This window comes from Bicyclus anynana, chromosome 5 (genome assembly GCF_947172395.1).
Source record: "Bicyclus anynana chromosome 5, ilBicAnyn1.1, whole genome shotgun sequence".
NCBI classification, from domain to species: Eukaryota; Metazoa; Arthropoda; class Insecta; order Lepidoptera; family Nymphalidae; genus Bicyclus; species Bicyclus anynana.
Genome location: NC_069087.1, coordinates 15,213,515 through 15,240,309, shown reverse-complemented (window position 1 = coordinate 15,240,309; position 26,795 = coordinate 15,213,515). Strand labels below are relative to the sequence as shown.

General features: G+C 36.2%; 2 protein-coding genes across 2 annotated transcripts in view; both read right to left on the bottom strand.

Annotated features, from left to right (window-relative positions):
* Positions 1–10,895, bottom strand: part of LOC112043565 (serine/threonine-protein kinase NLK) — a 200,621-nt gene extending 189,726 nt beyond the window's left edge. Inside the window, exon 1 of the mRNA XM_024079044.2 lies at positions 10,310–10,895. Within this exon, the coding sequence (XP_023934812.1) occupies positions 10,310–10,506 (197 nt within the window). The 5' untranslated portion in view covers positions 10,507–10,895. The remainder of the gene's footprint in view (positions 1–10,309) is intronic.
* A 2,384-nt stretch (positions 10,896–13,279) lies between these two features.
* Positions 13,280–26,795, bottom strand: part of LOC112043541 (ubiquitin-protein ligase E3B) — a 31,725-nt gene continuing 18,209 nt past the window's right edge. Inside the window, exons 15-19 of the mRNA XM_024079013.2 lie at positions 26,632–26,747; positions 25,935–26,064; positions 25,203–25,367; positions 24,490–24,601; positions 13,280–23,715 (exon numbers count right to left, since the gene is read on the bottom strand). Coding sequence (XP_023934781.1) covers positions 23,543–23,715; positions 24,490–24,601; positions 25,203–25,367; positions 25,935–26,064; positions 26,632–26,747 — 696 coding nt within the window. The 3' untranslated portion in view covers positions 13,280–23,542. The remainder of the gene's footprint in view (positions 23,716–24,489; positions 24,602–25,202; positions 25,368–25,934; positions 26,065–26,631; positions 26,748–26,795) is intronic.

Here is a 26,795-nt window from a genome sequence, read left to right as displayed (position 1 = left end):
GACGACAAGGAGACGTCTAGCAACGAGGCGGTGCAGGTCGAGTCCCGGGTGGGTCTAATGAGCTACGACCTTTAGATTGCTAGAAAAATAGCGCCGTGTCGATATTCCACTTAGGGGAATTTCATGCGGTATTTAAGAGTCTAAATTGTATTGAAATATACATTAGTAGCAATTTGTGTAAATTTACAAAATACATATTAATTTAAAAGGTAAATTACTTAACCCTCTACTATATACTTACTTACTAATACGTAAGAAACATTCATCATAGAGATTGGAAAACTTAGGGATAAATACGAAACTAGTGAGTATTCCCGCGAACGAATTCACGGGCGTCCGCTAGTTTTAAATACGATATTTATTCCAACATTTCATCATTCCAATTATCTGAGAGTGTCTTCTGTAAATACCAAAATTAATTTTGCTATTAATTAAATTTCCCCGATCATTTCCGCGTCCAATGTTTTTTGCAACGGCCTCGGTTAACTACTCGTGGAAGCGGTAAATTGGTTTGTGGATTTGGATTTTACTGAGATTACAAAAACTCTTACCTACTATAAAATATTTGAATAAACATTCATTTCAAGAAACTGGTAAAGAAATTTTATTATATATAAAATAGTTAGATACTTTTATTATTATTATTAAATACCTTATTTTTTCTAAATTACTAAATTATCCATAGTGCATGCTGTGACAACCAATACGCGGGCCTGCAATAATTGCCATAACTTATATATTTCTTTATATTTTATTGTAACCTGTTGGTGTCCTGTTCACTTAAATAAATAAATACCTATTTATAAGCGAAAAGTCACTCATGATAAAATATCGAAATCCGCTAGAGGTACAAAGATGAAATTTGGCAGGGAGGTAGTTCATAATTAATAGACGTACGCTAATAATGAATTTGGCAGAGAGCCGAAGGGGGCGAAGTCTCGGGCGTCTGCTAGTATAAACACACACATTTGCATTGTATTGCAGAAATTTAGGTACAAATAAGTAAGTAAAAGAAAAATTGCACTCAATTTTTTTTACAAATTACGGGAGAACCAAAGATTTTTGCGAGTTAAAAAGACAAACAAACATACACACTTAAAAACAAACTTTCGACTTCGATAAATGTATTGTGAATAAGTCATCCAACTCCAGATCTCTGTTATTGTAGTTCCATTCACATGTATGTTCCAGCGATCACCAAAACTACTGCACTATAATACACAAGTCTGTCCGTGTATTCAAGGGCAGGTACAGTCCTCTGTTATTATTCCCTCACTCTCAGGTACCCAAGGGGCGGTAATCCGAAACGGCCGTAGAGATCAGGCGCAGCAGCATTATTTTGTAACGATGTTTTTGTAACTCGACTGTGGGTGTGTCGAATTCATCCCCTATCTCTGTCTAACCCCATACTAAAGATAGAGAGAGATATATAACAGCTAGACACGCGGATTTGAATAGTTCTGTAACTTCAAAAAAACTCTTAGTTTTGTGAAATTCACAAACATCTGTCGATAAGGCATTAGATAAGGTTCAGTGAAAACTTTATCACTAGTCAGCGATACTTTGTCATAGTAATTTGCAGTGTCGCTTACCAAAGGCTAACCAATCTCTATGGGACGCTTGTTAATCTGCTGAGGCCTTTGCCGATCTCTATGCGTTGCCAACAGTTACCTATTCCAGCGTTAAGTAATAGGGAGGAATTTATTAATGGCTGGCCAGTGACGGGGCGCGTCGCAGTGCATCGCATAAATCCTTCTGTCATCGCTTTAGTGCATTTTGTATGCACCAACGCACATTATAGGCGGGGCTCGGCTGCAGCGTACTGTAAGGTTGCCATATTTTGCAATGTAATATTCGCCGTACGGTTACGCATCAATGACCATTTTTTATCAATAGCTAGCAGAACCTCGCGGTTTCATTCGCGTAGTTCCTATTCCTGTGGAAATACGGGGATAAAATATAGCCTACGTTACTCCCTGATAATGTAGCTTTCTATCAGTGAAAGAATTTTTTAAATTGGTCCAGTAATTTCGAGTTTATTCGTTACATCTTTCCTCATTATAATGTTATGAATTTTTCATGCAAACTCTCAACATCTATTTCACCCTCTTTCTAAGTCATTTTAGCGATTAAAGAACCTATCAAGCTCATCTCTAAAAGATTTACACTACAAAAACACAAAATAAACCTGCATACCAGAGAATTTTCTTAATTCTCTCCGTATGTAAAGTCTGCCAATCCGCATTGGGCCAGCGTGGTGGACTATTGGCCTAACCCCTCACATTCTGAGAGGAGACTCGAGCTCAGCAGTGAGCTGAATACGAGTTGATAACGACTAAGAAAAAAACAAACATGAAACCTATCGAAGGACTCGAACGCTACACCACTCGGCGACTTTTGACCTCGTTAATATGTTAATTAGGATTATTTCCAATTTTTTCCTTTCCTTGCGCATAACGGAAACAAGGCAAAATAAACTTTATCTGTTCGCTAATAAGGTGCGCTATAAATTCGGTTATTAGTGTCAGGTGGTTTAAATTATGTCACGTAATGCACGCACGGTTCCCATGACCTGGTTAAATGTAACCGGGGCGGTAACTACGGGCCGTTACGTTATCTGCCACTTAAAACGCACTCCTGTTCCGATATCCTAGAGTTATTACCGATAAGCCGATACGACTTTACCCAATTGAATTCAAAATATTCTACATGAAAATAGACAAGAGCGTAATGTAACTTCCACCACGAGCAATTTACAAACTAGCTGATTCTCCCGACTTTGCTCGTGTAAAATTATATGCGATATTCTATATCTTAATTCCAAATTTCAGCTAATTCGGTTCAGTAGTCGCGACGTGAAAGAGTAACAAACATTCACAGCATCATAACCATCAGGTTTTTGCAAGTCTCGCAAAATCCATAAACTTTTTCGGGATAAAAGGGATCCAAGATATTATCTATCTTCGCTTTAAATTTCAGCCAAATCAGTTCAGTAGTTGCGGCATGACAGAGTAACAAACATCCATACAAGCAAGTGGCGTGCATAAGGTTCATAACTAGGGTAGGTATCTCAAAATGTCGCAAAGCTGAAGTGGCAATGGGCGGGACACATAGATCGAAGAGCCGATGGACGTTGGGCTCCCAAAGTGCTGGAATGGCAGCCCCGCACTAGAAAGCGCAGTGTTGGTCGACGCCTCACCACAGACGGACTGAAGACATCAAGCAAGTCCCAGGGATTCGCTGGATGCAGGCGGCTCAAAATTGTGATGTTTGAAAGTCGCTACAAAAGGCCTATGTCCTGCAGTAGATGTCCATCGGCTGATATGATGATGATGATGATGACTTAGGTAGCTTAGCTCAGCTTACCGTCGAAGTAATCTTTATATACAGTAAGATACTTTTACAATGAGCATTTCAACAATAGACGGTAGATCGACTTTACATAAACCATTCAAGTTACTCCCAGAACAATAATTCCAATACGAGTTTATTGTTCTTTTAAATTGTTTTCTCAGGTATACCTAATATTATTATAATAGGTAAGTGTACGGCTCTTATATTGAGGTATTAACGAAAGCAGGTAGATATTTCCCAGGTCACTCGTTAGTATGGATTCTACGTTACCGAGAAAGGAGCGAACCTTTTGTCGTATAACAGGCCGAAACCACCCACCATGGTACCCCCTACTCATATTTACTAAATTAGAGAGTTAAAAAAAGCGAGTGGACAGTACCTTATTAATATTTTAGTTCGAGGGAATAGAACCATAAAGTGGCATGCCATTATGTTACTAGGATTTGACAGCCTTCGTGGCGCAGTGGTGTGCGCAGATTTACAAGACGGAGGTCTTGGGTTCGTCCCTAACCTGGGCCGGTTGAGGTTCCGGCTGGGCCGATCTGCTGGTGGAAGGCTTCGACCGTGACTAGTTACCACCCTACAGGCAAAGACGTGCCGCCAAGCGATTTAGCGTTCCGGTACGACGTCGTGTAGAAACCGAAAGTGGTGTGGATTTTCATTCTACTTCTAACAAGTTAGTCCGCTTTTATTTTAGATTGCATCATCACTTACCATCAGGTGAGATTGTAGTCAAGGACTAACTTGTAGAAAATAAAAAAAATGTTTAATTTATTTTTTTAATCTCTACAAGTTAGCCCTTAGTAAGAACTATCTATAAATAATTAAGTACCTATATTATACTTTTAAAATTTTTAAGTAAGTCTTAAAATATAATTGGTGGAAAAAATATCTTAATGTTATTTACGGTTATTATACATATTATCACATATTATAGCATACTTTACTTAACTGTGGCTTCAACCTAGTTATAGTATGCGCGTTATCATCTGAGTCGTCCGGTCATAAAAGTCAAAAAAGATAGGAATGTGCAGCGCGCCTACCTGCGCACCCTAATTATCGATAAACGGCTACCTGCGCACGTGCTAATGATGAGTCAATAATGATTTGGACGATTCTGATTGGTCGGTTTCTAATGTAATTGCATTGCGTATTTTTTTTGCTATAAATGTGTTTACTGCAATTAAATAAATACATTCATGTGTTACTCGTTGCGCACTATGGATACTTTATTTTCTAACGTTGATCTGAAGAAATTACATGGCGATATTAGCCCTCAAGCTCGAACACTGATTCACAACGTTTTCCTGTTTCTCAATGAATTGAAAAGTGATCCGAATAAAGTGGCTTCTCTAAATTTCAACAAACCACGTGAAATGGCCGCATTTGTTTGTGGTGTGAGCAGAGCGACAGTGGACCGAATCAAGACGGAAGTATCACAATCAGGCAGTACCTGTATACCAAGAACAAATTTTAAGAAACCACAAAATTTAGTTAATAATTATATAATATGAAATATGTATTATATTAAATCAAATATTGTTAATTTTTTTAATTTTGTGAACAAGATACGATAATAAACTTTACTTATCGATAATATGTCTTTCATTGTTACACCCTTCACTAGACGGCTCCATAAGACCCATAAGTGCAAGCGAGATAGATATAGAGAAATGATTTATGGCCCTAAGACTCAGTTGTTAACGCGCGTACTATAGTTAATAAACAAATAATTACTGTTTATGCACCCATACATATGCAACACTGACCCAACCCGAAGCAAAACCACGCAACCCGTGTTAGACTAACAAAAGCAATTAAATCGTTTATTGGAAACCACATATACTACAATATCATTATGATATACACACGTATAATAAAAATAATATTAATATATAACACAAAGTTCAAATAAAAAACATAATACAAAAAAGTATGAAGTTCTCGGATAACAATTCTTGTGGCTAAATTAAGCCTATACAATACAAATTTATTTATATATACTAATAATTACATAATTAATTCAAACTTAACATTTCGGGTTCAAAAACAGGTGAAAAGACAGACAGACCATAAGTATTCTGTAACGGTATTTAAAATAGTGTGAGCTTCAATTCATCATACATGTACATGTATGTCTCTTTATCGTTAGTATCGTGTTAGACGAGAGAGATAGAGATGAGTTCCAAATTCACTCTGATTTAGAGTTATCGGAAACACTGATCGGAATATAGGTAAGGTTAGGTATAGATACCTTACCTAAAAGATGTTGTATGATGTGTATTTTTGTTATGAATATAATATAGGTACATGGAGTAGGGTAGTGTGTTGTCGGCTTTATTCTCCAAAGGCCGCGTACCTACATCGCAACAACAGATATCATTATTGTCTTGTCACTTGCAAGCATCTCGCCGGGACAAAGTACGCACGAAACAGACAATTGTGTTCAGATGGAATTAGTAAACACAATAGCTCCTCCAACAAAAAGACGAATTGCTAAGGAGCATGGCTTGGAATAGAATTAAAAAAAAACCCTCTAGAAAGACTGAGGGAACATACAGACGTGCCGACGAATCAATTGACACGTAAAATTCATTGGTAAACCTTAATTGCTTAACTACAACAGGTTCGGAAACGTATTCGAAACTGTTATAAATACATTCCATAGAACCAACCAGTCAATTAGCGCTCTAATTAATTCTAAATGTCCGTACAACTTCCAAACTGTAACTTATTACACTTAGTTCAACCGAACATGAGAAATTCGGCTGCCAAGTCGAGACGAAAATTGGCACGTCCGCAGACACTGCAAAACGAAACACCCCCCCGAGAAAGGCTATGAAATAAGTTAAAATGTTAATTTTAAACGAGTCCTTATTTGCATTCATCGGGCGAGTGTAAAACTCCGTTGAACATCGAGCTTTCAAGGCGGACAGACTCCGGGCCGGGTTTTTAGGGCCCTCGACCCGCGATCGACGCGATCTCGGAATAATCAAGCGTGCCTCGTCCTCCCCTCGATGCGGTCGTTTGCACACAATCGACGCGCCTACTGCCGTGGCCCAACCTACAGAGCTAATAGGGCTGCTAAACACATCTGCAAAATCAATATAGCAAAAAGGACACACAATCTTTAACGGAGAGACAGCCATTTGTCGATAGACACAAACCAAAATCTCAATCAAAGACAGTCATACACAGTTAAGAAACTTTCCTGATGTGTATTAGATTTTGAATTTATTGCAATTTGTAACAACAATGACAACAACTCGCAACTTCATACCTTTTTGTAGAGCTAACTTCTAAGAACCTTATCACGGACGACAGCCCTTATTATGTCCAAACAACGCATCCACCCATACCCAATATCCATTGACGACCACAAATAAAAATTAGCGAGCCAAAGACAATATCGACCTTACGCAGATAACAATAGGACGTAATATCCACCAGACGTGCGTGCAGGCGTTGCACACATTTTGATAACTGGCAGCCGCTCCGACGGGCTCCAGCGAATCAAAAACGAGACAAACGCGGGGCAATAAAGCGCAGAATCGGTCAAAGTCGGGCCCACGTCGGCGAACGCAATGTGCATTCGATTGTGGAATGAGTTGAATAATGAAAATCACTCTTATGCCAGCCGCAATGGATCCAATACACATCGACGGTTGTACTGGCGAGCACGTGTTTACAGAGGACACTGCCGTGCCTAGATTAGAAATACTGAACTTCCTAAGTCGAAACACAAGTTGTAAACTTTTATTCAGCGCGCCGTAACTGGGCTGCAAAGTTTACTTCTACGGCGTAATCGAGATCGCGCGATAAAATGTTACGATAACCGTTAACTGTAAATGAACTAAATAAAATTTAATAAACCCGACTAAAATATAAATGCGGAAAAGGGATTTCGATAATAAACAACATTTAGGATAATTTGATTCACAGCTATGAGTTGGGAGCCAAGTTGCTTTGATTAGAGCTATACAAATTACGTTCTTCATGTATTTTATAGAGTATTTGTTATGTTTTTTGTTGTAAGAATCATGAATCATGAAATGATTATTGCTGGTCTATTATTATTACACAAATCTATAAATTGTTACAAACATTTCTGTGCCAGAGCTCATCAGAAGAACTACTGCCATGCTTTTTCCTGCCATCAAGAGGCACATTGTTCTGGTGTTCGTTACAGAGTCCTGATGGATATTGCTCTATTAAGTATATTAAATATCACAAGTATCAAACGGTGAAGGAAAACATTATGAGGAAACCTGCATACCTGAGAGTTTTCTTAATTCTCTAGATGTGTGAAGTGGACTGATGGCCTCACCTCTTTGTTAGAGGAGACTCGTACTCTCTAGTGAGCCGAATATGAGTTGCTAATAATGATATGATTTTGCACTGAATAATGAATGTAGTTCAAAATGGTTTGTGTCATTAATGTCGTTTTTTGGACTTGGCTTACACACTGCTGTGTCTAAAAACCTACATTATATTATTATAAATACTCCGTAGATTTTGGGGCTTTCTATTGTTTTCAACCAACCTCATGTTTAAAGGTAATAAAAAAGATTTGTATGGCATATAAATAAAGGCAAGTACCTAAGTATCTACAGTGGAAAATAAAGTACAAACCAGAATAATTGTTCATGCACAACTTTTTATCTGCAAGGTTTATATTAAGGTTGCAACAATCCAGTATGTAAAAACAAGTTCTTTTCAGACTTTCTAAAGGAAATATGCTTTTGTTATTACCTACACATAGCTCTACTGTTTGTAAAGAAAAAAGAAACTATTGTATTATTATATTAGAAAGGTCTCTGTATTAAAATATTAAAATGATTACCATAAACAAACTAGATAAGTACCAACCAAATTTTACCTAAGTACTGCAAAAATGAACCATACATCATTTAAAATAAATAAGTTATGACATGGATATTCTACCTTCATTTCTTATTTCTTTGTTGGTAATCAAGAAAGGCTGTAGTATAATTAATTTCATTAGTTGGTTAACTTGTCACTGTTCTAAAAATCTTATCAATGTATTAGTAATTATTGCCATACAAGTCATTATAAAGCTTTCTATTAATTTATTTCACATATATAAGTAAGTACTTGACAAAAAACATTTGAACAGATACTAGGGGTTTCTTTGTCTCCTTTGTATAAGTAAATATGGAATAGTGGTTGGCTGCTACAATTCTACAGGAACTGACATCAATTTAAGTAAATATTTGAATTTTATACACAGCTAGCTGACGCCGCGCGGTTTCACCCGCGTGGTTCCTGTTCCCGTAGGAATATGGGGATAATATATAGCCTATAGCCTTTCTCGATAAATGGGCTATCTAACAGTGAAAGAATTTTTCAAATCGGACCAGTAGTTCCTGAGATTAGCGCGTTCAATCAAACAAACAAACAAACAAACTCTTCAGCTTTATTATATTAGTATAGATATAGATATACCTGCAGGGTAATTAATATATTTCAATACTTAAATGACAGATATTTTAACCCCCCATGCAAAAAGAGGGTTATTATAAGTTTGATGTGTGTGTCTGTCTGTCTCTGTCTGTCTGTGGTGTCATAGCTCCTGAACAGGTGAAGCAATTTTAATTTAGCTTTTTTAGTTGGTGTGATCATTTAACATGATTATTTATTTCATTCAAAATATGATGTTAATAATGTTGTTTTACATAAAAGTATCAAAGTTTGATGATCACACAATGTAGTAGCTCATGTTTCGAATTGTATACATAAATTACAACAAAAAAAAGTGTGTTATAAGTTTGATGTGTCTGTCTGTCTGAGTCTGTCTGTGGCTTAATAACTCCTGAATGGATGAAGTGATTTCAATTTAGTTTTTTTAGTTTGTGTGATCATACTTACTTAATTATTCAAAATATAATGTTAATAATGATATTTTACATAAAAGTTAACAGTAAATTAAATGGTACATAAATTACCCTGAGATTTTGGAGAAGTTAACTGCTTAATTTATCAAAAAAAAACTACCAGTAAAAGGTAATCTGTCAGAAACTGGAGTTCATATTCTAATTTACTATTCAACTAATCCTAATTATGATAAATGACTACTTCATTAGTTAAGTCTGTTTTATAGCCATGGGCTATCATTATGATAATATAATTATAATTGTAATGTTGAAAGAATTTAGGTATTAGCAATATGAATTATATGAATTTATATTATAAACAAAGTTTGTAATACATTCATTTACAAACTTTGTTGCAATATGGAGACTTTATATTTATTTCTTAAAATTGTTTTTCATCAGACTTTTATCTATAGCACTTTTAAAAAGTCAGTTTTAAGTCAGTCAGCCAGCAAGAAATGCTGCAGTAAAAGTTAGTGCTTGCTGCTTGGCTACAATCATACCTGATGGTAAGTGATAATGATGGTATGGTAGAATGCAATTGCCTAGTAGATATAAGTATTATTTACTAAATAATATTATAAATTAATAACAACTGTTCCAATAATAAATTAATTAAACAGTTTAGTTGGCTGAAAAACTTTATTGACAAAGTAACTTTTATTGAATTGAGCAGTTTAAAACATTGTTTTTTAATCACTTTACTATGTAAATAAGGTAAATGCGTACATTACTGTTGATTTTGTAACCAAATGATTTAGTTTTTAAGTACAATACATAACAAAACTTTACAGTCCTACTTTCAAGTAAATGCAATTTTTTAAAAAAATATTTTAATAAAACAGCCTGCTTATAACAGTATGTTCAATAACCTAAAATCAGAAGTTATTGGAGTCTGAGGTTGGGTCAGAGATTTTAAAAAATAAATGAGAGTGAACAGGCACCTCTTCGAAGCACCAAGCTAAAACTTCTTTATTTCTTTCTCATAATGTCATTCATCAACTTACTGCCCAAGTCAAGTTAGAGAAGTTCTACTACAAAAAAAAGATGAGGTTACTCACCATACAACCCCGAAGGCGCCGTAGCCGATGGGGCGATCTGGCTGCACGTCGGTCGGGATCGCCGGCGCCTGGTAGTAGGGCGCCGCCGCCGCCAGGATGGCGCCCTGCGGCGCGCTCTGCGTACCGCCCTGCATCAGGGACATGGACACACTCATGGAGACGCGAGAGTGCCGCGCGGGGCCGCTTACAGCCGCCATCCAGCCGTCACCGCAGACGCATCACACGGCCACGACACGGCGCCCTATCACCAGCTCGCTGACGGTCCACACGCGACGCTTACACCGGCTGCTTCTTTATTATTCATGCTCAAACGACGATGCGGGGAACACTACACTCCACAGTCGACGCACTCTGCGACGATACACGGTTCGACGGGACCCGGGACACCTGTCAATTCCGCCAGTCACAAATGAATGCACGCTAAACAAACTGTTACAAGTAATTCTCGCGAAGAAGGTTTGTTTCTTTTGGCAGTATTTTGAAGACAAAGGATGAGACCGTGGTGAATTATTATTATTCTCACACAACACACGAACGTCCACACGCTAAGAAAATCGAACGAGACTGGCGGTCGGAGGGGGACGCCAGAGGAAACGGCAAAAGAGCGAGACAGAAAACAACAATGGCGACGACGCAATGAACAGCTGCTGTGCTGTGTGCTTTCATGGCTTCGGCTTGGCTAAATCTACTTTTCAATGAACTAAATTATTTTCAGTAGTAAATATTTTTTCTGTGATATTTAATACAAATTTAAGTAGGTATTAATTACACAGTAGCTATTATTGAGTGACGTGATAGCCCAATGGATATGACCTCTGCCTTCAATTCGGAGGGCGTAGGTTCGAACTTTTCGGTTAGGTAGGTATGTACATTTTAAGAAATCAAATATCACGTGTCTCAAACGATGAAGGAAAAACATCGTGAAGAAACCTGCCTAAGTACCTGCTTGAGAAATATCTTTGTTTATTAATATTTTATGTAACTAATTTTGCATTGGACCAAATTAAAGTACGTAGGTATATATTTTTTTATTTGTAAACAATATTCTAAATACAAACTTATATTACCAAAGTCCTAACTTAAAAAATTACGAAAGTTCCTTAATATAGATAACCTTTCATCCCCCATTCCAAGGGATGGGTGGCAAACGAAAATATTTTTTAATTTTTTATGTTATCTGTGTGCACATTTTAGTTATCGATGACCCCTGAAAGTACCCGTATTCTTATGTAAAGTAACAGCTTTCTTTCGTCTCCACGTTTTAAGGGACGAGGGCCGAGGGTCACCAAGCGACATGTACCTACTTACAGTTTTCGTTTTTTTAATGTTATTTGTGTGCTGAAGCTAGCTAGGATATGACCTCCGCCTCCGATTCCGGAGGGTGTGGGGTCGAATGCGGTTCGGGGCATGCACCTCCAATTTTTCAGTTGTGTGCATTTATGAAATTAAATATCACGTGTCTCAAACGGTAAAGGAAAAACATCGTGAGGGTAACTGCATACCTGAGATTTTTCTTAACCCTCTACATGAGTGAAGTCTGCCAATTCGCATTGGGCCAGCGCGGCGGACTATTGGCCAAACTCCTCTCATTCTGAGAGAAGACTTGTGTTCAGCAGTGAGCCGAATATGGGTTGCTAATATGATGAGATTTAGTTAAACAGAAAGATAGATAGATAAAAGCTTCCTAACCTATCTACATAATATATGTATTAGACGATTGAGGTTCACGCTTATGAACCAGATCGTAGTGTTCCTGGGAACATCCTCCAGTGCAGATCAACGGCTCAACAACAATTCCTAAATCCTTCTACCGTTATCGATAGGTACATTCCTAACTCCTAATGCATCTAGCTGATGTTTAGCACAGAACCATTCCAAAGATGCAATATCTACTCCCTGCTTGTTCGGACCTGGTAAAGGTAACCTACACCCATTAATTGAAATTTAGTAGGTACGTTAGATATTTTTAGGGCAAATAAGCGCTTGAAAACCATCGTTGGTTGGTTTTGAGCTTACGAATACTCATTGAATAGGGATGATGACAGTTTTTCAAATTGTATAAAATTAAGATTATACTAATAGCAAAGCAATTTTGTAAACGTAACAGGGTATCTGCGATCACTTCTTTCGGAGCTACAGGGATTTAAAGAGTCAGATTTGCGGCGCTGCCGCGGATCCCTGAAAAACGCTCCATACAAAATGGCACGATTTCGTGACATCGTTGGCTCGCTGATCGTTAGGTTTGTATGGGCGTTCAAACAAAATTACTAATATCTTTGTTATTTGTGCGTTTATGTTTATAGTTCATTTATTGAAAAATGTCACATTTAATGTAAGGAAGCTAAAACTGTATGAATTTTCATCTAACTACGATAAAAAATATTTAATAGATTTTGAAATTTTATATTCTTATTTATTTTGCAAATATCCAAACCATCTTAGCTTTTTATGTATAAATCAGTTAACATTGACCTTATTTACCAGAATGTATCATAAAAATCAGTATATTCAAACCTAGTCATCATCGCCAGGTACATTTTAATAAATAATTTGGAAGCCCCCTAGAGATGGAAAATTGATGGCGTTATAAGGTTGTCCACATAAAAGCAGCTTGTCTAGTTAAATACCAATTAAGTATAGATACTTACTGGGTACGCGCGGTGGATTTACAAGACAGAGGTCCTGGGTTCAATCCCCGGCTGACTGATTGAGGTTTTCTTAATTGGTCCAGGTTTGGCTAGTGGGAGGCTTACGCCGTGGCACAGAAAACATATGGCTGTGGCTAGTTACAACCCTACCGACAAAGAGTGTTTATTTTCATCCTCCATCTAACAAGCTAGTCCGCTTTCATCTTAGATTGCATAATCACTTACTATCAGGTGAGATTGTAGTCGAGGGCTAACTTGTAATGAATAAAAAAATAACTTATTAAAACCTAATAAAATATTAGGGAATTAAATAAAACGGCCATTTATAAATATCAATTGTTTTATCACAGAGAATCACATTGTGTTATACAACATATTATTTTAAGTGGCTAGTACAAAATATTTCTTACAATGATCTAAATAGTATAAGAATATTAGTAAATAGTGTAATCAATCCCGGACTGATGGAGCTCTTGACAAAACTTCATTGCGACGAGTTAAAACCCTATAATTATAAGATTCTGTAAGAATTCACTTTTTCTGTATTCACAATTTCTGTTTAGAAGGTACTGTAAAAAATCACAGCTGTAATAGTGTAGTCTATAATTATATTATACACGAGCGGAATAAGTATATAACGATTTATATCTAAAACTGCAACCCTCTTTTAACCCTAAATTTTTAGGGGTAGAGTTTTGAAAAGTGGTCTTGATTGGTTTTGATTGGTTTGCTTAGAAATCATAGAATTGCAAAACAATGGCCAACAAGTTTCAATAAACGATCGTTTGTTCACTATAAATAGTCAACAATTTACGGGTAGCGGTAGGCATAATATAAATAATGCTAATGCGTTACCATGGGCATGTATGGATGGTGTCCTGTCTGTATTCCATAACTCAGTCGCTTTCAGAAAATAAAAGCCACCTAACACGCGTGCGTTTTTTGCGTGCGTATAACGCATCTACTTATGCCAAATAACCTCGGTTGACTTTATCTTCTGAAAGACACCGACTTAACGAATAACCTATATATTGAACTAAGTAATATATGGAATATTATTACTATAGGTAAAGCTTTTTATAGGTTTTTAACTATTCGTGCAAATCTAGTGTCCATCAGTCCAGAACAGACCCTTACATTACAGTGAAAATGGAAACACCACTACAAAATACGTATTATCCTTTTGCTCAACATTAAAATTTAATATAAGGTTGATTACAGACGACGAAAAGAAGATTGCACTAAATCAAATTACAATAACAGAACGTAAAACTTTCTTAGTATAATATAAATATATCTAAAATTTAACTACATTTTTACATACAACATTGAGTGATTTTAGAAGGTTAATTAATTCGTTTTACGTTACACTAATGCCTAGGCCGCACTCATAGCGATACGATGAATATTCGCGTTATCCGCGATGTGTGCAGTCAATTATTCGCGAATAGCGTTTGGAGAAAAGTTGCAGGTATATCGCTTCCGCGGTGCTATCACGAATTTTGTCGAGAAAATTACGACAGCGGCCAAGACATAACAAGCCCCTTCACGAGGTTTTCACGCAAATACCGCGACTTCGCAACGCTAACCCAGCGTAAAATAATATGTTGAGCTGACGCGACTTTCAATGGTTTATTTATGCGTCTCTGGAGAGTTTTGGACGAACGTCGCTCTGCTAGAGAGAAACTTTCCAATAGCGCCTCCCATAAGACTGACTTCTTGAAGAGACGTCAGGGTTAGTGAGTCAATACACGACCGTTGCGTTGTCGATTGCGATGTAAAAGGGCTGTAAGGGTGTATCCACACAACCGCGGTGCGTAACGACGATAGAAACACAATTATGCAAACTAGAGCTAAGTCTGTACAATAGTCATTTAAAAAAAATAGTGTTTACCATTTAGAAGGATTTCTTTTGGCAGAAAAAACCCTTAAGAGAATATCCATAACGTTTTCAGTTTCAATTGCGTTGAAGGCCGACCTCAATATTAAGTTACGCTTCGCAGTTCACCCAACCAAAGGAAGAAGACCGGTTCTTCGTCCTTTATTACACGAAACTTCTAGATATAAGCGGATACCCTGATCCAAGTATACGGTTTTGTGTGAACACAACATCGCATACATATAACACGTACTAATAAAGTAGACACGGATGTTGATCACACCTCCCATTCTTAGAAGAACAGTTTTTCTGTTAAATAGTACGAAATGTAAACAATGGCCTATACTTTATTGGTGTTTATGTTTACATTTGTGTTTGAATCAGTGTAGACGCTAACAAATATTGTCAATGTAAGGGCGGGTACAGACTTGTGTAATGAATTGTAATATATCGTGCGATAAGATAAATTTAAGTATACCTTCTAAATAATTTAACACAGGTTGAATATTCAATATGTACGCGTCACACACAATACATTACATTACACAAATACAGACTTGTGCAATATATCGATCGTATACTTGTGTTTTTGCATTTCTTTGCTTAACCTATAAGTAAAGTCTTACTACTGACAACGCAAAATGGTTTCCTTAATATTTTTTCGTCAAATATTCAACATCTTTGCCTTCATACGCGGTTAAAAGTTTACATTTCCATTTTTCAATAAGACGAATAAAGTATCCAAACTAAATCAAAGCACACATTCAACGTTATGCTGAAGTCTTAATCCAAAGGAGATCATGGAAAAATTCTTTGGTGACATTTGAAATAAACTGGCGGTTTTATGTATCACGTTATCTTATAGAGTATTGTTTATAAGTACTGTATACCACAAATATGAGAAACTTAGGCGTGGTTAATGTACCTACACAACGTAGAAATATATAAAATCTAATTAAAGAAATTTAAAAATAAAAAGTCTCAATTTCAATGTGCTAAGAATATTTGGACAAGTATTTGTAATTTACCTCCTCTAAGTTAAAGTCTTTCCACCCATATTTGTAATTTTGAAAAAACAGATTGATAAAAAGAAAAAAGTAGTCTTTTATGTTAGTATCAAAATGAAAGTCTTAGCTATTAAAATTAAATACACAATAAATACATTACAATACAAAAGTCATGACTTGTGTGTAATGTAAATATAATGTATTGTGTATTATGTAATATGCTGGGCTGTTTTTGATAAAGCCTAACGTTGTCTAAATCGTTCTGTTCACCAGTAAATTTGATATATTTTTATTTATTTTCGTTACAAGAACCTCACCACAAATCATCTGGTATAGTCTTGGTACATTTTAGTAGATAATATTATTTCGCCAAGCTTTTCGGTGATTAGTTAAAATTGCCCGCCCGTTCCAATTTCATACATTAGATACATTTATTATTATATATTTACACGAGCATGAATACATTTCTGAAAATCTAACTTTACTTCGCATGCTTATTATGTTCGTCTATACATTTTTGACAAAATACCTTCAACGGGAGTTCTTTTCAAAGCAACCTTTCGTCAGAGACTCTTGAAGTTTGATCTCTGTGATTTTCGTTTTTACGTCGTAGATTACGGAGCTAAATTACTGGGGCCATAATTTCCTATATTATGCAGAGGAAAATATAAAAATTTTACTTTGCACTTGACGGCCGAGGGTCTGGACCCCTGGAAATCTGCCACCACGATCCGTGATTCTAGAACTTTCAGCTTTTATCAAATAACAAGTCCTTGACTATCTTCTTGATAATTAATCTACGACTTAAAAAGGGGATCGTTATGAAATTGAAGTGTCTGTGGCATCATTACTTCTTAACGAAAGGAGCAATTCTTGATAACATGAAAGTTCATAACTGTTAGAGGGTATTAAATTTTTTTTAATTTTCATTTGTTAGCTCGATTATTTAAATATTAAACTGTATGGACTCTTTTGGAGTTAATGTGCCGTTTGATAAAGATAACCGGTTACAGTATAGAAAACCATGCATCCTTAGTAAAATGCCACGTTAACAACTCAGTATGATTTGTCTACTTTTGGAAGTCCACTTGACTTTGGATGTAGAAGTGAGGAGTGCAGACAAACGTTGATGTGTGAAACTGAAGGAGTGTTCTTTAACGAAACGAACTATCATGTTATACACACAAGCGCGTTTGGTATGTACATTTTACCACTACATCTAAGGCCAAACGAACATCTCTCGAGTCTCTAGAAATAGACAAAATGTCCACCAATGACGCCGGAGTTGTCCCAGTCCCATATCTTTACACATAACATATCAGACTTGTGCGTTAAAGGGTATACATGGAAAATACACACTGAATTCTGGTTAAGTAAAATATAGCTTCGATACACAATTGATATACATGAAAGTAAATGTATGTACAAATTAATCTACATATTGATTACATGATATATGTGCCTTTTGGCTGTACTATAAAATTAGTGCCGTTAAAACACTTTATACCAGAGAAGTTGGTAGGGTGACTTTTAAATTGCAATGGTACAACAATCCGTTGCTATTTTATTTTAACCTTTTTGATGGCCTTTAGTAGGACATTTTTTAACTAAGAACCACGTCGCTGCATTTATGTGGATTGGTGGATTCTATAAGAATCATTATCAGAATGTATAGGCAAGTCGCAAAACTCAGTCCTAGTTTGCGCGGTAAAGGCATGCGGAATATGACGAAGGTCGAAGAGGGGAGCGAAAGTAACCTTACCTAACGCGAGCCTGGTAAAGAATGAAGAATATCTCTTCAGCCCTCAGACTAAATACATAAGGACTAGACACCCAAATTCACCAACAAAATCGTCTGTCATTTTTTGATGGGGATGAGGTAAACTCACACATTGAAAATATTCAACACCAATTGATTGGCTGAAGAATCGATTCTTTTTTATTGTAAATTTGATTCATTTAACCTAGAAATACTTCCAAATGCAACGTAACTTCATCTTATAGTAATCTTTTTCATCTTATAGTAAATTCCAAGTTGTTCACCGTTTTTTTTTGCCATTTAACTACAAAATTAAGGAGCTTTTAACATGACGAAAACGATTACATCAATGAAACATCGATTCTATAGAAGCAGTTTTTATAAACGCGTTTGATCATTGCGTTGATTCTTGATCCTTGACAAAGGGGTAACGTCTAGCGAGGCAGGTCCTTTTATAATGCAGTCCCTCACTAGCTTTCTTCTTACCTCGTCTTCTTCGTCGTCTTACCACTGTACTTTGCGGACGAGGACTGAGATATACAGTTTGCCTATAGTGATAATGAATACCGGTCTCCAATGCTCCAGTTAAAAGTACCACCCTTACAACTTCAAACATGTTCACAAAATAAGTATACAATATTTACAGAATCTCTTATGAATCACTACCACGATTTATTAACAAAAATTACAAAAATAAAACACTCTATATAGAAAAATAAATTGAGGATCTTTTAAGTATTAAATAATTTTGTACTAATTTAGATTTTCGTTAGATACAAACATGTAATAAGAGCCAGTGATGTCTTCGTCATTTTATAACAGCTGAAAGCTTTTCAGCTCATGCTGGCCAGTGATGGCTACATCTTCCTCATTTTAAAATTACATCATCAATTATCATCAGGTGATATCTCAGACCAATTATAGAAGGACCTGTATCGCACTCATAATCACGAACAAAATTGTCTGTCATTTTCTGAGGAAAACGAGCTTAGATTTGGTATATATCTTATACTAAACTAGAAGTTTTTGCCCGTTTTTTACACAACTCAATTACACAAAAGGGTATTTTTACAGAGCTCTTTAACCGACGAACACGATTACAATTATTTAACATCGATTTTATAGAGACAGTTTTTATAATCGCATTAGATCGTTGATCATATACTTTGACAGAAATGTCACGTCTAGCGAGGCAGGTCCTATACAATAATTGGTCTGAGGGTGATATTGATATTTTGGTGAAGGGAATAAAAAAGAGCGAGCTGACATATCTTATTTTCACTGGTATCTGCCCAGAGCAAGTCTCCATAAAATGCAGATTCAAAGCACATGAGACGCTACTGAAAACCTAAGGTTTGTCAACTCATGTTCCTAATAGGTAAGCACGGTAGGGAACTATGAAGTTTGGGCTTTAGTAGGTAACAAGTTTCAGGGGTCCAAATCCAAACCCTCAATTGGCCAAATATAAGACGTAATTTATTTATATTTAAATGGCAGAACCTCGCGAATTCGCCTGCGTAGTTTTCGTTCCCATAGGAATAAAGGGGTAAAATATAGCATATAGCACTCGGAGATAGTGTAAAATATTAGTTTACAATAATTTTGATTTGAAGGCTATAGACTATATATTAGCCCCGTACTCCTACGGGAACGGGAACCACGCGAGTGAAACCGTGCGGCGTGAGCTAGTTATTTTATAAAACGACGAAGGTCTGGCTCTCAATCTAACACAAAATGAGTCTCTACATGGTTTCTAATTAATGGCTAACAAAAAATAATTGAAATCCTAAAATACATACATTTTAAATTTGATTATGTGAAAAATCCATACAATGTTTATTTTTACAAGATATATATAAAAAACTAGTGAGTTTAAAAGTTTAAAAATGCCCAAAATAGTGGTGAATGTTTCTATATGTACAACAAAATACAGACAACTATTTTTAATTTACAAAATACGTGTTTCAACCGAATTCTGCACGTCGAAAATAAAAGTGTACAAATCTCTGCGTCTTGCTCGCACGTATGCACAAAACGGTATGTACGAAAGAATAGTACATAAAATTATTTAGCATGCAGTTTTCAAAATCCCATTACGTTTATTAGGTTGGTCGACAATATATTACAATTATCGACAATAAATACTTAGCTGTTATAGTTTTCATACATTATGAACATACTCATGCTAAATTACAGCTTTCTAGTAGTAACAGTCTCTCCGCCAAGCCGCGGACAGACCGATAGACAAACGGACATGGCGAAACTATAACTGAGTGCCTAGTGATAGTTTTCATACTGTGACGATCGCGTAAACGGAAACGCGAATTTCTAAGAAATTTAGTGCCAGCTATTGTTTTAACAATACTGATACAGTTTTAACAAACTGCACAATTGTTTTAATTCCTTAGAAATTCGCGTTTACGCGATCGTCGCAATATGAAAACATTGTAAGCTCTTGTTATGGACTACAGAACCCTAAAAATTAGCATGAGAGCTGAGCAACTATATTGTCAATCGTGCCCAATGTTGTTCTTGTCCATCATGACTGATGGTGTAGAGTAGACATTAGTGGTATATACAACTGTAATGCTGTTTGTCTTATATGTGTGTAGATATTGATGTGTAAAATAGACTTTAATTTGTGACAAATATGTGACCCAAATTGAACCGAATCAACTATTCACTAGAGCAAAAACATAGATATTTTATTTTCGAAAAGTGGCTTTCTTTGTAGTAGTTGGGTGCAGGTAAAGATGAGAATTTTTGTGTGTAAAATTAAAGGAGCTGAAGCAAAGCACAAAAATGCACTGTATTACTCTAAATAATTTAACAATGTATTACTGTTACGCTAACGTTCCTTTAGTTTACAAACTCAGATGCGTTTGTGCTGATCCCTTACTACTACAAGACCAAACCTACTTCTTTAAATAGAATATCAATAGCAGTTTATTATGGTAATAAAATGTATCAGTCAATACGAGTACCTACCACACTGCATTCTGTACCTACCGCACGTCATTTAACAACTAGTGAGATCGCAGTCACAAGTTAAGTCGATACATATAATAATGTTAATAAAATCTGTTGTAAGAAAATGTTCAATGGTTGTAAGTAATAACTGCGATACATAAATATTTATGGAAATAGCGGCTCAAGATTCAGACCGCTTTATCTGGCCAGCTAAAAACCTAAAGAGTAACGCGTACTGTATATAGAGAATACCCTAATAAGGTTATAGCGCATTAGAGCCACACAGCACGCAAACATCGGCCTGACTCGTACGGTTAGAATTATTTATATGGACTTCGCTCACTACATCAAATCTATACTACTATTGTAAAGAGGTAAAGTGTGTGAGGTTCTAGGGGGGGTGATCTCTGGAGCTACTTAACCAATTTCGAAAAGATCTTTTACCACTCGTAAACAACGTTACATGTGAGCGTCATAGGCTATCTTTTATCCCCGTATTAACTATATAAATCGCGGGGCGTCAGCTAGTCTGTAATGCAGTAGATGTGGGGTCCAATTGCATACTTGCCTTACGTTGACTGCAAGTAGACATCGCGCTACCCGCTAATAATTCAGCGAGGATGCATGTTAAGCTTCGTGTTTGTGTTCTAGTTAGGAGGTCCTGACTAGAAAAATGTGGACGCCAAACAAATTTCATTTGCTTGAAATTCAAGTAGGCTTGATTTAGAAGCACTTTTGAAACGTCAGGTCTATCTGTTTATATTGACTCTAGCAGTTCTACCACCGGTTCGGAAAGCAGGATCTCTGCTAAGAACAACAATGTCGTGCAGGTGGCGGGTGGATCTAATGAGCTATGACCCTTATACATAATTTATACAGAGAACAACTTACAATAAACAGTTATTGTCTATGTACACGTATTAGTAATTTTGGACTGGAGTTCACTGTTTTGCCATTTCTATAAAAATCGTGTGCAAATTGATAAAACAGATAAATAACAGTGCTATTAAATTACCGTAAATAATTTAGTGAAAGCGTTTCGTTATCATTTTTATACAATGAACACTAAGGTTAGCCCTGAAGCTTTTTGTAACAGAGTTCCATAGAGAGACTAATGACTTCTGAGGAAGTTCCGCCCCTGTAGCCAATTGGTACGTCGATTCTCCTTAAAACTAGAAAAATGTATAGGAATGACATTTGCTATCGACAGGTCACGCTTTGCCGTGTGTGGTTCGAAGGTAAGGGGGCAAAGACAAGTGTGTTTATTGATCGACGTTTACTGTTCAACTGGTTTAATATTACTTAATATATTGGGTTAATAATGTGTTCTTGAGTTGTTAGTATCGACATGTGCGCGCCACATGTTGACTTGCAATTTGGTACGTTGTAAACTTATAGATAATCTACGAACTAAATATTAATGTGGATACGCTAATAATGATTATAGAATAAAATTTATATGGATAACGCTACAACGGGATCAAGATCTCGATTCCTATACATTTTTCTAGATTTCGAAGCGTTTACGATCGTAGAAAGATCATCGACGTGCCACTTGGCTACAGGGGCTGATACTGTAATTATTTCTACTACCCAGCAGCAAAGGACATGTTCTTAAAGGGTTTTCATGCGAAATGTTGCTGTATAGACGATAGTTATACCACTTAACGTTAAGATCGCCATTGACGGTCAATCATTTTTACATTTCTGAAAAGCAAACGGCAGTACCCACGCGGCATACTATACAAGTCATGTACGCAGTGACCAACACATGATCAATTATAGTCTATAATAGTATACTATAATAATAGTGCTACAGAAACGTGAGAATAATTGACCGTTTGTGACTAGCATTAGGTGGTCCATAATTCTTAGTGTTCATTGTATATGGACATCCATTTAAAGAGGAGAGATAAGGAGAACCACCTTTAGCCAAAAAGTGTCAGGTTGTAAAGGTAAACAATAAATTACGCTATTAAGACCACTATAGTCGAATAATGAATTCTGCGATCTCCACTGAAGTTTCCTGTGATACAATTTTTTATTGAATCAAAAATAGTGATGTGACAGAGTGAACGAACATGATTCGCTCAATATGTTCTGAAACAAATTAGTAAATAATTTTAATAAATAACAGTTACCTGTTATTATATCTGTTATTGTATCAAATCAAAAATAGTGATGTGACAAAGTGAACGAACATGGCTCACTCAATATATTCTGAACCAAATTAATAAATAATTTTAATAAATAACAGTTACATACATCTGTTATAGTTAGGCTAGATAAGAATTGGTCAATTACATAATTTACACAATTTTTCTTTCAACCGTTTGTCACAAAGCGGTATGATAGAAATTTCTGTTCAAAATTCCTCTTTGAGAGTGAATGAACTGAGGCACTATTATTTACCTATATAGAACAGGACATCACTATGACAATAAATATGGTATCACTATTTTACAAAGTGACATTAGCATCTGTCAGAAAATTCGCAGGATTAATGATTTTACTATAAAATGCGCAATACGTCATATCACGAGACTAGAGAAAAAAAATGACAAAAATTAAATAGTTGTTGTTATTATGCAAGTTTAAACTTGTGCAAGTAAATCAAGCAATTACGTGTATGAATAACATTAAGCAATTATAAGTTAAGTTCCAATATTTGATGATGGAGAGTAGAACCTCTTGATCCCTCCATAATCCTTAGTTCAACGCTTTTTGAAAAACACTTTTTCATAGAGATGTTTCTACTTATCTCTATGCGTTCATAAATCCTGCCAAAGACAATTTGGTTCTATACAAAACTATTTTCAGTTAAAATTTAGCACATCTAACACCATGTTTTCCTTTAATATAATTAAAAGTGAAGGGTGCGAACGTGTAATTTTTTTTCCAAAATATTCAACTACAACATTTTTTAAATTCGTGTTTAAAAATATTAACTACTTTTGAGTCGCGAGCCGACTACGAAAGTTCGAAGCCCGTGTTACTGTTTACCGCGTATCGTAGTTTGTCGCGCAGTGTACTTCGTTTTTGGTAGTTCGGTAGTTTTAGTAGGTTGAAACACGTAGAGGAAGTCGGCAGTCGATTGAGTGGATCTTTCTTTCTGATTGTGAAAAATCCTCGTATGACACTGCCTGGAAGAAAAATTATATTTTTTGTAGTAATAGTTGATGAAACAAGCATCAACGAAATATATCGTGCAACAACAGCTCTTTTTCTTCATGATATACAGGGTGTCCCGTAATTAATGGATAAAACGCAAACGGTGGATACACCACCTAATTATCTAAAACTAATTTGAATGGTTTTCCAAAAATCCCGAGGGTGACCAAGTTATATTTTTTTTCGGATTAAAATTTTTTCTATATTGAATTAGTTTTTTCAATGCTGTAGCAACTGTAATTAAGATTTTAAAGATCTGATTTTTGGTAAACATTACAGATTAAATTACCAATGTACTATAATACCATTTTTATAAATAATGTATCATTTGTATTTTAAAAGAAGCTTTGAGTGCAAGAGTTATTATTTTTTCATTATTATGCGTCATCATTTGCGTTTTGTCCATTAATTACGGGTCACCATGTATATAGTAGCTCGTAGACCTACAGAAGCCCCAAGATAGCTCTCTTGCAATATAACGGAAAAGAGCGTTAAGTAGAGTATAGTTCTGAATCTCACAGAAAACAGCGTCAGATAGATGCATCGACCCCTCCTCGAATTTTGGACATCTTTGTTAAAAACAAAGGTGTCCAAAATTGGAGGGGTCGAAAGCCATTGAAGGCAGAACGGTAAAGATCGTGGACTTAGAGTCTTGCCTCAGGGAGGTTGCCTAATTTATCCAAAAGAGGATGTCCATCTAAAATATTAATATAACGATGATTTACATCAAAGTTATAGAGATTTACCAATAGTGTCACCGGTGTCCTCGTCGTCACCGACTTCCACGCATCGGATCGAGAAGGGAGGCTTGAGGTGCGCGAACCCCAGTACCGGAGGCTTGGAGCATGACGTCACGAACTAAAACAAAAAATGTACTAATTTGTAGTTTCAATGCGTTTTTATGACAGGCGTCCACTGATCCGCATCTACGAATTGCATCGAACGGATTTTTTTCTACCGTGGTATATATTACGAGTAAGTAGCACCAGTAGACAGATAAACAAATAGACGATTGATGAGACGATCAGTCAAAAGAAATTCGATTTTGACGCGATTTTTCTATTACACTGATTGACTGATTACTTATAATTTGCAACAAGTTGGTGCTATAATTTTGTGCAGACAACATTTAAATTATTTTTTTTAATAAAAGCAATAAAATCTATAACTGAAGGACAATTGTCAAATTTGCTGGACCCGTTGTTGGGTCTGAAAAACCTGGACGCGTCATGACATCGAATATAAAATAGCCTTGTCTCGTTTCTTTAGAGACCACGAATAAGTTGTACGTATGTTTTATTTTAAGCGAATGGGATGCTATTAGTCTGTTACTTTTTTTTGTCTACGGTGGCAAGTGTACACTTGTTCAAGTGACATTTTTCTGTATTTTCTAAATGATTTTATGTTACTAATATTAATAATGAAACCTAAGATTATTCTAAAAATACAATAAATATACCTTCAGGAACATAGCGCGCTCGTTCTCGGTGAAGTCCCTCTGCAGCACGTCCCACAGCCAGCACACGACGCGGTGCGAGTCGTGGAAGCCGCCGTAGTACTGCGTGTGACGACGCAAGTCGCGCAGGTCTAGCGGCACGTTGTCGCCGCTTATAAGACGTTGGAGCTGTAAACGGAAATCACTTAAATATTGAAGTAAAACTCTTTACGATTGACTTGGGGAGTAATCTAGTGAATGTGTTACGAAACGTGTAATCGAAATGACATATAGTTAAGTTTTAAAAGCGCCATCTGTAGTAACACTGGTAATCACACAAATTATGTAAGCTAAGCGCCATTAACGGCATAATTGTGAACTAACTAGTATAGAAGTCCGACACGAGAGATGGCGCTACTAATAGCTACATATTTTTAAGGTTCTCTTTCATGTATTATTTTTTTTTTTGAAAGAAGTTTTATGTCCGTCGTGTGGTCATTTTGTTTATTACAACTCTCCCCTCTGCAATGTATAATACAAGGGTACTTATAAGGGGAAGACATTTAATTATGGTATGTATTGTGAAGCAACCAAAACAAATTCTAACAGAGAAATTAAATATGATTTTATTGCGGTCAGTTGTTGAATAATACCGTTAGATATTTCCATAACTGAGACATCTTATCTTATATTGATATTCCTAAATTGATTGGAGCTATAAAATGTGCTAATTAGGTAAAAACATTCTATACTTACCTCTGGAGTAGAGAACAATGAAAGCCATTCAGGGTTGATAATTGTTCTAAATCCCTTGATGAAAGCGTTTGTCTGGTCTTTGATTTGCGTGTGCATCCGAAAATGTGCCATCAAGTGTATGTAGTTTATTCTGAAAATATAAACACCACTTAATGTTTAACTCAACATTGGCTAGCATATACAATACAAGTAAAATATATAAGAGTATACTAGGTTAACAATATTTTGTAAAAATTAGACCAAAGTTTTTGGGATTTATTTTTTCGTTCATTGGGCATCGGTCGTGGCTAGCAATTTACTGGTAAACGCGTACTGACAAACAATTAAGTGTTCCGCTACGATGACGCGTAGAAATCATCAGAGGTATATTCGTAGTAGAATAAAAAGTACCTCATCTCTCCAAGTTAACAACCTTCTACTTAAACTACATTGTCACCTAACATCAGGTAACTCTTGCAGTCAAGAGTTACCATGTACTGAGACTAAACTGAAAGCTGAGAGCTTTAGGAGCTCGGTGTTTGTTTGTTTTGTAAAAAAAGTTATTAGGCAAGTAAGCGCCAGATCATCGAAGCCGAAAATAGTTATACAACATTAGAGAGTGGAGGTTTGACGTCCTACAACTAAAACTGGTAGTTGATAAATTCTGGGGATGGCACCAAGTGATGATAATGATGAAGAAGAAAAAAACAATCATTACTTGTTCTCATTAGTCACTGGTATCGCTTTCCCCCCGGGGACCAGCTCGTGCGTGACAATCTCTCCCAGTCTCTCCTCGTCCACGGAGAATGTGAGCTCCAGTGTCGAAATGTCGCCCTGAAAGTACAACCTTAGAATTATTAACAATTGCAACAAAAAAAAGAA